Here is a 14,981-nt window from a genome sequence, read left to right as displayed (position 1 = left end):
CGTATGCATTGTTGTGCATTATATAGTCAATTATATGCATTACTCGTGACCATGTGGTGCATTATTCGCAGATACCAAAATGTGGCAGTTACTTTTCCGTCAAATGTCAATAATAACCCTGTAATGCATACAACCACCTTCTATAATGCAACACGGAACCAGTTTTATAGAATCAATCTGATCCGTTGATGCCTTAGATCTAACGCGTAATATTAAGAAGGAAAAATGATCTAAGATGTGAAAAGGAGAATAACGCTCCCCTATATATATATATATATATATATATATATAATTGTGATCAATTGAGATTTTTTAGCCTAATTGAGAATTGAGATGCATTATCAGCCACTCATTTTTATTAAATGAGTGGTCCAGAATTTGCCACATAGAAAATATTTTTAGATTAATTAATTAAGAAAGGGAAGAATGGTAATTTCATGGTACATTTTATTCAATAAATACTTTTTTTAATTTTATAATTTTATTTTTATTTTTATTTTTATTTTTTTGTCAACTACATATACAATTCATGTCAACTACACATATATAATGTCAACTACATATACAATTCATGTTAACTGCACACATATAATGTCAACTATGTGTACAATTCATGTCAACTACATATACAATTCATGTCAACTATAAACATATAATGTCAACTATAAGTTGTTGACATTTGATGTGCATGCTATTGACGATAATACCCCCGAGTTGACATAATCTACTTGCAGTTGACATTTCGAAAATGTTATGGATGAGTGGCTAAAAATGCATCTCAATTCTCAATTAAGCTAAAAAATCTCAACTTAATATATTCGTTGTATTATGGATGTGGAATTGTAGTTTGGATGTGGATGTGGATGTGTGAAGTAAAAAATGAGAGGAATAGGATGTATTTATAGAAATAAATTAAGAAAAAAAAAGGCCAGCGCCGCCCCATCAACCCACGCCACCGCCCCATCCTCGCCGTCTTCCCAGCGCTCTCTCCCCCCGCCACGGCTCCACCAACTGCGGACACTCTTTTATACACATACATTATTTGCCATATCGACAAAGTTGACAAGACCATGGTTAGTTAGACCCACCTCGTTTCCTCGAATAGAATATACTATCTCATAGTATTCAAATTTATTTCGAAAAAACAAGTCATGAGTTGAATCAATATGCCTCGTTTCTATTCATTCCTGCAACCAATAGAAAATATGGGCCGACTAGGTTTACATAAACCCATGTGCATTGCAACTTGAGTCTTGAGGAAAGAAAAACCAAAGCTATTGCCGTTGTTTAAGTAGAGACAGAATTGAATTCCAAGTTCCAACAGACCAACAGTATCCTGCACATCAAATAATATTTTGTTAGGTAATACACAGTGAATTAAATCAAGTAGTTTGGGCATTAGCCAATCATGAGAGAGAACAAAATCATGTCTTGTGACATGTTAACATTCCCACCACCTACAGTTAAAAAGGCTATGGAGTTAGCTTCTAATTCAGCTCAGGCATACCCAGATTACCACATGGATTGATGGGAGGAAAAAATTTAACCATTCTGAGTTAGGATAGACACCCAATATGGCTATGCTACATCAACTGAGCATTTATTGCGCTGCATGTTTCAGTTTATGCACAAGTGGCTAGCTTGCATTCAAAAATCAAACCTCGTCGACAGATATTGAAGTATGGTGGAAATGGTTAGTTACCTGCTTCCACCTCAACCAGTTTTTGTTGAGCCAAGTCTCTGGACATCAACAAGCTGGTAAAGATCTCCTCGCCGTTGTGTCTGGAATGGAAGGTATGTTCTGAAATGCAACAAAGAAATAGACAAACAGAGATTGCCTAATCAGAGAGCTAATTTTGAACTTGGATATAATTGTTAAAAGACTTTAAGGGCATCGATTGTGGTCTATGAAAGAATCAAGGACGGGTTACGGGTAAAATCTGTTTGGCCAAGAAACTAGATATGGATTTTATACATGCAAAGACATAAATGGGAAAGAATTAAGAGTTCTTTCTTAATTTTCCTGATCACTGAAGAGAATGTTTTGCCATATACTATCATTTATCATTTCGGATCTTTAGATCTTCAAATTCAAGATAGACAGGTTCGCTAAAAAAGTAGTGCCAACACAATTGCAATGGTAAACAATGAAAGGAATGCGCAATATAAAGCTATACTTATGAATGTAAATGAGCATCATTACCTTCTTTGCTCAATAAGGGAATAATCAATCTCGGATATGACTATCGCCTCATCATGTTCTGTGGTTGCAAGTACTTCACCAAACTGCAAGATAGAGTTCCTTTAAATGAGTGTGAATTTTACTTTAATTAATTCATATTCTATATTTTGTTCCATTTTCCAAACTCTTTTTTGCTCATTATATATTAATGAAATAAATTGTACCCGAGCTTATCCGTGTCACACACAAGTATCAGTCAACTCATGCCGGTGTTTGCACGAGAGTTGTTGAGCCGTCAACACTAATAATTCATCAGTTACTGAACCATGACAGTTTTCTTGTTCAACTAATTCTCCTCTAGAAACTCCTAACTCATTAGCACTTGGAATCATGTCATTTAAGTAAACTGATTCTACTTAAATCGGTATATATAAGATAAGTACTACTTTATAAAGAAAATTGAGTGGTCTTAACTTCCGTTACCTGGTGTTTTCATGTAAATTCTCTCACAGGAGGTTCGCTCTTACTATAGGGCTTTTGAGTCTTAGCTTACTTTTAAGGTTAAAAACAACCAATAAACGCTCCACTAAAAAAAAACAGGCTAAGACTCAAAGCACTATAGGAAGAGAAGAACTCTCTTCTCCTGTGAGAAAATTTACATTATAACACCACGGTAAGAAAGTTAAGCCAACTCAACTTCCTTCCTCTGATATGGGTATTCATATCACTCGTGCCAGTAGAATCAATCACTCAAATAAGATTATTCTACTTCTAGTGAGTTAGGAGCTTACTGAGAAGAGTAGGTTCAAAAAATAATGGCATGATTCAACAACCGATGAATTGTTTATTGCAGGCTATTCCCTGGGTCAGGAAATAAAAAGGTAAGAAAGCTTTGAATCAATTGTGGAATGGGTATTGGTTTACTACAAGTTGCCGATGGCCCAGCACTTGTGGGTGTCTGAGTAAGTACGCATCCAATTGATCATATTATAATAAGCTAAAATGAGTTTGGAAAACTGACCGAAATTTAGAATAGGAATGAAAGTAAAATGCACCTTAACCTAATTGTATACTTACTGGCCCGACAAGAGTAGAATGCCCCCAAGCCACATAACTAGAACCAGTGTCTCTAGCCGGTGAACAAGTAGCTACATACAACTGCCAAACAATCACAACGTCAATTTAGTTCGCATGCATTCATGTACTCCGTACATGGTAATTGATTAATTTTGTGGCTCATCATGTAAATACTGACCAGTTACAATCATGTTATGGTCAAGTTCATAGGAATTGGTCAATTTTATGACTAAACATATACACCGATCAGTAATAATCATGATAAAGGTCAGGTTCATGGTAATTGGTTGTTTTGGTGGCTCTTACAGTGGAAATATGATGCATTTAACTGAAAGAAATATGATGCATTTAACTGAAACAGTTGCAGTTATACCATAAACTGTTATATCCTCAAATTTAGGGCTGAAATAACTAGACAGCTCCATTAAGGATTAAATGTCTTGTTAGTGATAGACTGATTTTAAAACAAAATAACATATACTATTTTAAGGATTTTTGAATAATGATAAATAGTTATAAGTAATTCTTTGATTTGGATGTCTAATGACATAATCAAGTAACCAATTGATATACAGTACTTAAATCAATTTAATTTTCAAATCGGACATTAGGAGTCATATTCATAGATGTTATAGGAAGAGAAACAGACTTCCTCAACCTAATAATTTGTATAACACAAAATTACAATCAAACTATATGTTTAAATGCTAATAAATGACTCATTTAACCACTTCAAGTATTCATTCTAATGATAGAATAAAGAATTAATGGCAAAATCTTTAGGCCTTCTTATATTGTTCTGAAAATAAATTTTCATCTGTAGCCCGTTATAGATGATTAAAATCTCCAAGCAAATAATTCCATATCTTTTAGTCAGAGACTCAGAAAGAATTGAACTTTGACAAGTTGTAGAACATAAAAATGGATGTGCACATTCTGGCTAGCTGTATCATGTAAATACAAGATGGAGTTATATCTGACTAATTCCAGGCTTTCAGCAGTCAGAAGCACATAACTCATAATACAATCAAAAGCTAGAAATAACATATACCTGACAATCCGCTGCCCTGAATATTAAGAAGAAATGCGTCAGTAATATAATTCAAACAAGGCATAACTTGTGGAAAGCAATATATCCCTCAACCTATCCACTCTACCAGGAAGTAAATTTGCACACATGAGTTCCCAAGACAAAAGTTATTGACCATGCAAAATATTCATTAAAAGTTTATTCATCTAAGGATGCTTCTATAGAGTAACTGAGACTAGTCCACATCCACAATCCATATCACTATGTGATCTTTAAAAACCCATAGGCTAACGTCCTCACTGCAACCATTACATATAATCAACAATTTGGCACATATACAGAATGCTTATGATGTGTTAAAGGCACCCACTAATAAGTTATAATAATGTGAAACGTCATTGATGTTATCAAATCAAACAAACATAAAAAACACACTGTTAAAGACTCGTTCCTCAAATCAAGCCAGCGATAGATGACCATTCCAAGCTTCTAGCAGTAGGAATAGTACAGCAACTATTTCTATTTAGGCTTAAAGGAAGGACCATGTAAAGATACTATAATCATATGTTTGGCATCAGTCTTATACATAGAAAGAGACAGGCAATTCAGAAACTGATAATAGTAGTCTAGCATCTGATGTGAACTGCAAAAAATTAGCTGGTTCAATCAACCTAGGCAATCCCTCATAATAATATTAAAACATAAGCTACAGATCTTTGTAATAAGAAGCTTGGTCATTAGCTCACCGTGCCCGCTGCAATAACTCCCAGTGAAGGGGACCAGTAGTCATGTTAAAGGCCCCTGGATAGCAAATCAAGTGGGCGCCTATCAAATTAGAAGAGGCAGGTAATTAGGTGCTACAAGCCATGTAAATAAGAATGCTATTTTCAAATATTTTGAACCTTCTAAGTAAAACAACAAAAGCGCTGACATTGGTTAATCAAAATAACATTAATTTGATAAATGAATCAGTATTTTATCTAAGCAGATCCTAATGGAGATAACTTTCAGCAAATATAACCAGGCATATAAGATTCAGTAAGAAACAGATTGACCTTATACAGGTCTAGTAGAACTTTGGAAGAATCATGTAGAAACTTCAAATAAGTAACCTCGTAGCTATAACACACTGTACCTCTGGCAGCATATATCGCTGCTAGCTCTTGGAACCGAATGTCATAGCATATGCCTACACCAATACGTCCAACATCTACATAAAAGAGACTCTGGTTATACACACAAGAAGCTAAAGTGTGTTCTGTAGTATAAAAGGTAATGTATAGAACCTCAGTAAAGTAAAATCATATTTGACTGCTTTAGTCAGCCAATCCAGGCAAAGTAACAAACTGAGCTTACAACATCTTATTTCAGCTTTTCATCAAAGAGGTGGCTATGCAAACATAATAAGGAGAAGGAAATCTGAATATTCATCCAACTAAAGCATGATTGAATTGGCATTAGATGTGCAAAACTTAAAGCACGCGATGAGACTGCTATGGAATTAGAATGTGAAATCGATTGACAAGGCTGAAGAGAAAAAGCCGTTCAGTACAAGACAAAAGAACTTTGGTGATATTAAAAAAGGAACTTCAATTCATAAATTTAAGGGTCCTTAACTTCAAAAATAAAGATATAACTTCAAAAAACGCTAGAAAATTTTGAAAGGATACATTAAAAAACCTTAAAAGCACGTTGATCTTAACCTTCCATAACAAATAATTGATAAACAATTAAAATTTGTTATACTGAATTTCATAATGTTATCATACAGTTATTTAACTATAGTAGATTGACAGCTACACATAACCTGTGTCGACGATAGTGGGAGTCTCCCCTGCTGTAAGGGTTTTTGATTCTTTGAAGGTCATTTTACCAGGAATGTCAATGTCAAACAAATGAATCTGTAGACAACGAGAAGGACCTTCAATTACCAATCACCACACTAGACTTTCCAACAAGGTGAGTGAGTAGTTAGTTGAGACATCCCAATAATTTCAGTAAATTAATTAAGGCTTTTGAACTGAAAGATTATGTGCTTCTTTAATTTATTTAAAGAAAGAACGTGTACCTTCCTGTGCTTAGCTTTAAGCGTTCCATCTGTATCAAAGACACAGCAAGTATTATACAATCTGTCACCACTTCGTTCGGGGATTGAGCCACCAACTATCGTTATCTTTAGACTACGAGAAAGCTCAGAGAGCATTGCTGTTGAAGGTGATGCATCACCACCAGCATCTATATCCTCTGCATATACTGGAAAACTATCATTTGAATATGGACTGTTCCAAATTTCCTGACACCAAGCACAAACGAAGAAAAAAATGTATATATTTAGCATTTCAAATCAAGAAGTGCTAGAAACCTAGTATTAACTACATAATTACTGAACTAATATACAGATTTGACAGTACTTGGACAGAATGTTAATGGTCACCAAAGCTCAGTTTTAGGGGTCACGATAAGGGGGACTCAAGATTCATTTTTCAACAACCACTAGAAATGAATTACTAACAAAATAAGATTGTAGGAAACTAATTATGTGAGAACAACAAAGAATCATTTTAAGCTACTATGACTTACAGGAAGAAGAATCAGCTTAGCACCCTTTGCTGCAGCACCCTCGATTATATGACGAGCATGAGCAATGTTCTTTTCCTTGTCAGTAGTAACTGCTAGCTGGCAAAGTGCAATCTTAAACTGAAATAAGAAGCAGAAAAATTGTAAATTCATCCAAGTCAATTCTCTATTCTCACTAAGTGCAAAGACATAAATCATCATACAAATTATATTAGTACTACTACTATGTAACAAAGAAAAACAGAACATAACAGACGACCACACTAGAAACTTGAAGCTTGTACCTAGACACATAGAATCAACAAAATAGCCTTAAGAAAATAAAATATGCCATGTCAACGAGCCCCAAATTTGAAAATTCGTAATACAAGGGAAAAATGATAGCGCGCCACGTTTGAGCAAAACTTTTGCAGAATATGAAAAAGGTGAATCAATATAAGTTGCCTTGGTAACGGGAGGAGTTGGTGGCGGAATTGCAGGTGGCACTCTAGCTTCCTCTGCGGAGGCCATTATGGTGGTTGTAGCCGATGAAATTGAACGGATGGACGTCGGGGGAAAACCACAGCTACCTATTCTGGCGCGCAATGTCGAGTCCTTAGATAGGTAAGATCGGATTTTGGGAGAGAGTGAATGCGAAATTGAGGAATGGAGAGTTCGAATTTGAGCTGAGGAAGAGGAAAGCATCTTCAGGCAAGTGTAAAATTTAGTACTCACGCAGGTCAATCTCTAAAATTTGTTTTCATTAAATCAGAATCATCAGATAAAAGTAAAAGAAAAGTCCATTTGCCGTAAACGACGTCGTTTGGATCATTACATTTACACACACGCCTCAACAAACGAATTCAATTCTCTTTTCGCATCGATCGACGATCCATGCTACGCACTCGAATTCACCCTCGAAAACACTCCATCTTATAAACTAGAGAGAAAATCGAGGGAGAAGGGCGTGCGTCAATCCATGGTGTCGTTCGTGAGCGCGTTGCTCTATGGAGTTGGCGGAATTGTGGTAGCCGCCATGGCATTGCTCGTGACTTTCCAGGATAAGCTCGTCTACGTGCCCGTGTTGCCCGGCCTCACTAAATCCTACCCCATCACCCCTGCCCGCCTCCGCCTCCTGTACGAAGATGTCTGGCTCACGTCATCTGACGGCGTCCGTCTCCATGCTTGGTTCATCAAGTTCGCCTCCGATTGTAAAGGTTTGTGCCTTAGTTTTTAGGTTTCTGTGTATGCTCTACTCAGTTTCGGGTCTTTGTAGTTGCGATTTAACTTCAATTATAATGAATCTAAATTTTCTGATGATTGGCACTAGATATTTAGGGTTTGTGGCATGAGTTGAGTGGAAGAAGTTTCCGTATTTTACTTTGGCTGGTGTTATGGGGTGATCTTCTGGATTTAGATGCTGCGTACTGATTTTTTATGAGAATTAGTGGCTTCAAGTTTAGAAATTGGACTCGAGGCTATATAATTCACTTATTATGAGCAAATGTATGGCTTAATGAGAAATATTAGATCTGAGGCAGGAAAACAGGAATAGCGTGCTGTAGAACTGCTGGCAAAATTGTAGTTTGTATATTCTGATAATACTTTTATTTGATAGTATCATTTTAGATTTACTTAGATACATAGTATGCATTAACAATTAGAGTTTGGTGGTTGGGGCTGGTTAATTTCTTTGGCATATAGGTTTTATATGATTCCAATAGTAATTTTGTTTCAGTGCCAATATAATTAAGATGCTAATAGTAGTTTAGTTTAGAATTTATGGTATGAACTGCTACAATGTGAGCAACATATCACTAACTAAACCGATATTAGTCTCAACTCTCAGTTGATCGACTACTGTGTGGTAGTAATTAACTGGTGGTATAACAAATCACTAGATAATAGTAGTATGAATATTCGTGTTGTTGATTGGAGAGTGGAGACGGATGGATGGGCAATTTACTCTGGAACTTTGTCTTTGAGTCCTAAGTTTCTCAAGTTTGGAAAATTATGGACATCATAATACATCTCTCTATTCCGAGGTAATTACATGTTTCATACAAAATGTATTACCTTTGTTTCAATTTAGTACAAAAAGTATTAAGTTTACATATTTCATACAAAAAGTTACATTAGTGTTTTAAATTAATACATTCCGTTAAATATTTTAAGCACAGATAGTTAGTTTATAATTTGTCCAACTTATCATCATAATAAAAGAATAATCAGAGATTTAATACAATTAATCACTCTAAAAAAATAACAGTCAATATCAATTCTTCCAGCAATTGATCGTGGTTTAAAAAAATTCTATCTCTCAATATACTTTATTTTTTTATTGTATTCTTTATAGAACAAAGTATAAAATAAGTCCATATTTCATCTTTACAAAATGGCTAATTTGAGCTTCAAACAGTCAATAAGTCAATATTTAATTTTTACAAAAAGATTCAATATCTTTTTAGTTGTATTCTCCATTGTTACATGAGAAAGCTTCGACAATAAAATGCAATTCGCTAATTTGATGGTGAAGAGTGGTGTTTTTTTTCTATGTGTTTTTCATTTTTGTAAGTACTCCCTCCGTCCCAGATAATTTGTCTCATTTTTCTATTTCGGTCGTCCCACATAATTTGTCCAATTTCACTTTTTACCATTTTTTGTAGTGGACCTCATATTCCAATAACTCATTCCCACTCACATTTTATTATAAAAGAAGAACCACGTTCCACTAACTTTTTCAACTCACTTTTCATTGCATTTCTTAAAACCCGTGCCCGGTCAAAGTGAGACGAATTATCCGGGATGGAGGGAGTAATAAACTATGTTTGAAATAATTAATGGAAAGTTTTAATTTAAAACTTTTTGTACAAATTTGAAACATTGATGAAACTTTTTGTATGTTTGATGTAATTGGAAGTAACGGTGTTTGTAGGGACTTAATGAAATGTATTATTTTGGAACAGTAAGTAAACTTTTTGTATGAAATATGTAAACTTAATTATTTTTTTACTAAATTAAAACAAAGGTAAAATATTTTGTATGAAACATGTAATTACCCCCTCTATTCCATGTGCATTCAGTCAAAGACTCAACGTAAAATAATGAAAAGGATAGAAGGAGAGAAAACATTTGATGCTGTGACATTATCTAAAAAGTGTGTGGGTCTAGAAGTAGAAACATCTATTGAAAAAGTATTACTCCAATTTTCTGTGCCTCCTTATTTCTAGCCTTCTCTTTTTTTGACTACCTTTGTTTTTGAAACACAAGTTATTATTGATTGGACTTACTAATGCTAAGACATGTTTTCATGACTTTTTCAGGTCCAACTATTCTCTTTTTCCAGGAAAATGCAGGCAGTATCCCTTTTCTTGTTCTTTTTTAGTGATTAGTGATTTGACAATGTCTGATGTGTAGAGGACTAGAGGTAGCTCCCAGTGTTTCGTATATGGGAAGTCACTTGTGTATATCCTGTTGGGCCTTGACTAATTAATTACAGATATTGCTCATCGTCTTGAAATGGTTCGGATTATGTTACAGCGATTGCAATGCAATGTTTTCATGCTTTCATACAGAGGGTGAGCAGCTTTTCTAGAATGCAGATTGCAACCAGAGTTTGTTATCCTTTTTATGTGTGTACTGTGTATCAACTTGCATCTAGTTCGAAGTGCTGCCTATGGAATACATGTATCATTTTTGTCAGAAAATGTATTATCCTAGTCTAGTTTACCTCTTTCCTTACTATTTCTGCCCTTTTTTCTCCCATCCCCTTTGATGGTATTCTCGGTACATTTGGTCACTATGTGCTTGCTTATTTAAATGAATTAGCTTAATTTTCTGCCTCGAAGTTTTCAGTTATGGAGCTAGTGATGGGTTCCCTTCACAACATGGCATCACTAAGGATGCTCAGGTTTGCCTTCTTGTTCCTGACATTTTACATAAAAAAAGTCTTGCAGTCAATTCTTTAAGCCTTCACTTAGAGAGGACGAGGATTAACGTTTTCTGCAGTGTTTTTTATATTTTATTTTAATTTTTTTACTTCTATTTTTCCTGGGGGTTGATATGGGTTGGATGCAACTCATAATAATTCATGCCATTTTCCACTAAACAGGCTGCTTTGGACCATCTGGTTCAAAGAGTAGATATAGACACTTCCAGAATTGTGGTCTTTGGAAGGTCTCTTGGGGGAGCTGTTGGCACTGTGCTAGTTAGAAACAACCCAGACAAGGTAATATCACCCCCTACAGGCTGAGAACCATTGTTCTTTTTTTCATCTTCCGTACATTTTTTTTATTCTCTCCCTCCTGAGTGATTTTGTATAGCAGGGGAAAACCTTCCTTTAGTTTGAATAATGGTGCCATACTGTTCATAAACTTCTGCTGTATGCATCTAACTGCTCCTACAGATCAACTGATGTATCTAAACAACCGTTTCTTTTATCCTTATCATTGTACTTATAAATGATACTCCCTCCGTCCCATTACAAGTGATGGATTCCTTTTGGACACGGGAATAAGAAAATGATATATATTGAGTTAAAGTGGAGAGAGTAAAGTATGAGAGAAGAAAAAGTAAGAGAGATAAAGAGAGAATAAAATAAGATTGAGAGAATAAAGTACGAGAAAATGAATAAAGTAAGAGATGGTTGAAGTTTTGTTTTTAGTTAAAAAAGGAAATTGATCACTTGTGGTGGGACAGAGGGAGTAGTACATCTTCTGATATCATGCTAATGGAGTAGATAGTGGCACAACTATGGAATGCAATTGTGAACTTGTGATAACGTGGATTAAAATACACATAAACTAATGTGGGAGTGGGAATACTGTACTAATATGTATTGGCAGCATGCTCCATTTGCCTCGTACTTTGTACTTATCATTTCCTAGTTTGTTCTAAATTTTCTAATGTTGGGAACTGGGAAATTGCATGTAAAATGCAAACTAACACAAACTCTGACATTTGGCATTTTACTTTTTTATGCAGCAATGTTGGTTTTAATGTGTCACCAACTCACCATCTCCTCTCCTCAAACTTTGATATCCATTTAATTCTATAGTGAGGGTGTGCTAGCATTTGCTTTCCATTTTCAAGTTTTAGCAATTGATGTAGTCTTGAGCAGTTGCACTCCTTGCTTGCCTCGCTCTATGACTAATTTTAGTTACAATACTTTTAGCTTATATTGTTGCTTGCCTATTCGAGTTAGTGAAATGTACCCACCCCTTCTCATTGTATCATTGCTTTCTCTGCTATCACAGGTAGCTGCACTGATACTGGAAAATACTTTCACATCCATTTTGGATATGGCTGGAGTTATCTTACCATTTCTGAAGTGGTTTATTGGAAAAGGTGGTTCCAAGGGTCCTAAAGTTCTTAATTTTCTTGTTCGCTCCCCCTGGAGCACCATTGATGTTATTGGAGAGGTGAGGTTACATGTTGATGGAGTCTATTATTTTACACATGTTCTGCTTATGTGAGTATCTTGCCAAAAGTATGCTGGCAATAAGCTCCATGTGGCTTAAAGATTTTTATGTTAGAATACTAGTCTTTATCAAATTCAGTTGCTACCAAATAAATTTAAGATAAGTGATCAATTCAATAATTCATGTCATACACCAGCTGCTGGTGATTTTAAAATTTGAATTAACCGTGCGCTTATCTCAATCCCTTCACTCTATCAGATTTGTATTTATACGGGCTGCATCTTGTCAATCATTCCTTTCCAGTAATTATCTGCCATTATTTAATTTTGTCGTTTGTGCAAGAGAAGTTGTGTGTGAACTATGATAAAATTATTCCCTAACATCTTATGTTCTTAAACTGCACAGGTCAAACAACCAGTCCTTTTCCTTTCTGGACTACAAGATGAAATGGTTCCCCCATCTCACATGGAGATGCTATATGCTAAAGCAGCTGCACGTAATCAGCAGTGTTTATTTGTAGAATTCCCTACGGGCATGCATATGGATACATGGTTGTCTGGTGGTGATCGCTATTGGAGAACAATTCAGGAGTTCTTGGAAAAAACAGTTCCAGAAAAGAAGGATAGTGGCTCCTCTAAAGCAGGTAAGTTTCTGGATTTATTTTGCTCCTATCTCCTGAATATCTATGCTGCACTGTACTCTCTGTAGCTGGATTTTGACTTCAATTTACCACGTTAGGTATTCCAAACTTCAAGCTGAGGCACCATCTTTAGAGTAAGAATGATGATTCATCTAGGCCTAAATGTCTGTTTATTCTGCTTCTTTTCTATTAGTTATATTTATGAAGCAGCAAGGTGGTCTGCTATTCATGAGCATGTTATTACTCTTTAATGTTGGCCCTTTAGCTCTACCCTTTACAAGAAGAATATGGACTCTGTTGTTCCAGACTCTGATTCTGTAAATTTCTCCTTATAGTTTTCGATTCTAGACATGTAACTAAGCGTCTAACTGTATTCCCTGCTTCCCCTGTGTACATATCTAGTTTTTTATCTCTTGTATTGTGCTTTGAGAAATTATGAGGCACCTATAATTAGGGGCAAATCCTTTGCAGAGTTGGATTTTTTTCCGACCAATTGTTGCCTCATACTTTTTGCTATAATATTTTCTGTTTCTTTCAGATTAATGCGGGGGTTTTGTGCTGGGATGTGGAGTTTTAGTAACTAAAATTTGCAGTAACTAAGAGCAATGTGGTTGAAGATGGCTGCTACAATTCGTGTCATTCAGAGCTTCTCTCTGAGGCACAAATTTTGTACGACAAAGGTTGGAAGCTTTATGGTATATATGAGCTGGCCATGGTATATACTGCACCATTTCCTATCAAGAATAATTGTATTTGTATGAACAACTTAGAGAAAATACTGTAGTTTTATAGGTAAATGGAATTGGTGGCTTTTATTAATGTCAACTAGTTTGGACCTAATCGTAGTGCATGCTAATATGAACAGATTTCTTCGTCTCATCGTATTACCTCAAGTTCTGCTGTTGGCTATATTATCTTTTGTTTCAAATGCTTTGGAACACATTGTTATAGTCTACTCTCTAGGTTCCCCCGTCTCATAAAAATATGTATATTTTCTATTTTCTATTGTTCCCAACTTATTACTAATATACATCGATTCATTTACAACTTATACTACTATTATCCACTATCACAATTCATTAAACATTAATAATAATGTGGGTCTCACTGTCCACTAACACTATTTTAGCTATCTTTCTCTTATCTCTCTTCTTTTACATATTATGCATTAGTTCTTGAGTCATTTTAAATGCACATATTTTTATGGGACAGAGAGAGTATTTGATTTTTATTAGGGTAGATAACTTCTCTATTTGCATTTTATGTGACTTAATATAACTTAAAATGTCTATTCTAGTCATGATGATGGACAGATGCTTGCATATTATACATTCATCAGTTTCTTGAAAATAGGAACTTTAAAAATGACACAAATTTTAATATAAATTTGGTAAAGTAAAAAAAGAAAAAAATAGGTGAAGAAGAGAGAGGAAGAAAAAAAAATGTTAGTGGATTGTGGGGTCAATTTACTAAAATGAAGAGTTTCTACTTTTAGGGAATGGACTAAAAAAGAAAAAAGATTCTATTTAAAGGAAACTGAAGAGAGTATATATAGTGTTAAACTAGGCTAAAAATCCCCTTCTTAGATGATACTCCGTTCCACATAAAACGTCACACTTTTTTTTTAGTTTGTTTCAAATAAGAAGACACGATTCTATTTTTGTAACTTTCTCTCTCCAACTGATACACGGAACTAATTTTTCTCTTTAAAATTAAATATTTAACTCTTTTCACATTAAATATTTACCTTAACCAATAACTCCTAAAATCACGTTTGATTGAGAAATGTGACATCTTAATCGGGATAGAACTTGACCATTAGATTTGAAAATGGAGGATCTAGATTCAATCTAGATTTTAGATCATTTTCGTGTATAATCTGTATTATTGCGGGATAATTTTGTCCATAAGGAAAAAACATTAGACATTTAATTATATACTACTTTCTCCGTCCCTGAAAATTTATCACTTATTTCCTTTTTTGTCTGTCTCTAAAAATTTGACACCTTTCACTTTTATCATTTTTTGTAGTGGACCTCACATTCCACTAATTCAATCTCACTCACATTTTATTTT

At 34.8% G+C, this 14,981-nt stretch overlaps 2 protein-coding genes across 3 annotated transcripts; one reads left to right on the top strand and one right to left on the bottom strand.

Annotated features, from left to right (window-relative positions):
* Positions 1-1,074: 1,074 nt before the first annotated feature.
* Positions 1,075-7,699, bottom strand: LOC121804789 (omega-amidase, chloroplastic-like). Its single transcript, XM_042204465.1, has 11 exons — positions 7,311-7,699; positions 6,870-6,986; positions 6,358-6,582; positions 6,097-6,190; positions 5,425-5,499; positions 5,036-5,114; positions 4,311-4,326; positions 3,260-3,340; positions 2,204-2,286; positions 1,703-1,801; positions 1,075-1,336 (listed from the first exon to the last, which is right to left on the bottom strand). Exons 1-10 carry the CDS (start codon positions 7,548-7,550, stop codon positions 1,714-1,716), a joined length of 1,098 nt encoding a protein of 365 aa, XP_042060399.1. The 5' UTR covers positions 7,551-7,699; the 3' UTR covers positions 1,075-1,336; positions 1,703-1,713.
* A 101-nt stretch (positions 7,700-7,800) lies between these two features.
* On the top strand, positions 7,801-13,819 carry LOC121804790 (alpha/beta hydrolase domain-containing protein WAV2-like). Of its 2 annotated transcripts, XM_042204466.1 has the most exons (9): positions 7,801-8,062; positions 10,169-10,204; positions 10,345-10,423; positions 10,701-10,755; positions 10,957-11,073; positions 12,101-12,265; positions 12,671-12,908; positions 13,004-13,039; positions 13,444-13,819. In XM_042204466.1, exons 1-8 carry the CDS (start codon positions 7,825-7,827, stop codon positions 13,036-13,038), a joined length of 963 nt encoding a protein of 320 aa, XP_042060400.1. In that variant the 5' UTR covers positions 7,801-7,824; the 3' UTR covers position 13,039; positions 13,444-13,819. The 2 variants fall into 2 exon arrangements, with proteins under 2 accessions (XP_042060400.1, XP_042060401.1); XM_042204467.1 differs by lacking the exon at positions 13,004-13,039.
* The last annotated feature ends 1,162 nt before the right edge of the window (positions 13,820-14,981 follow it).

Source organism: Salvia splendens, chromosome 5 (assembly GCF_004379255.2).
Source record: "Salvia splendens isolate huo1 chromosome 5, SspV2, whole genome shotgun sequence".
Lineage (NCBI taxonomy): Eukaryota > Viridiplantae > Streptophyta > Magnoliopsida > Lamiales > Lamiaceae > Salvia > Salvia splendens.
This window is presented reverse-complemented; position numbering and strand designations above follow the sequence as displayed.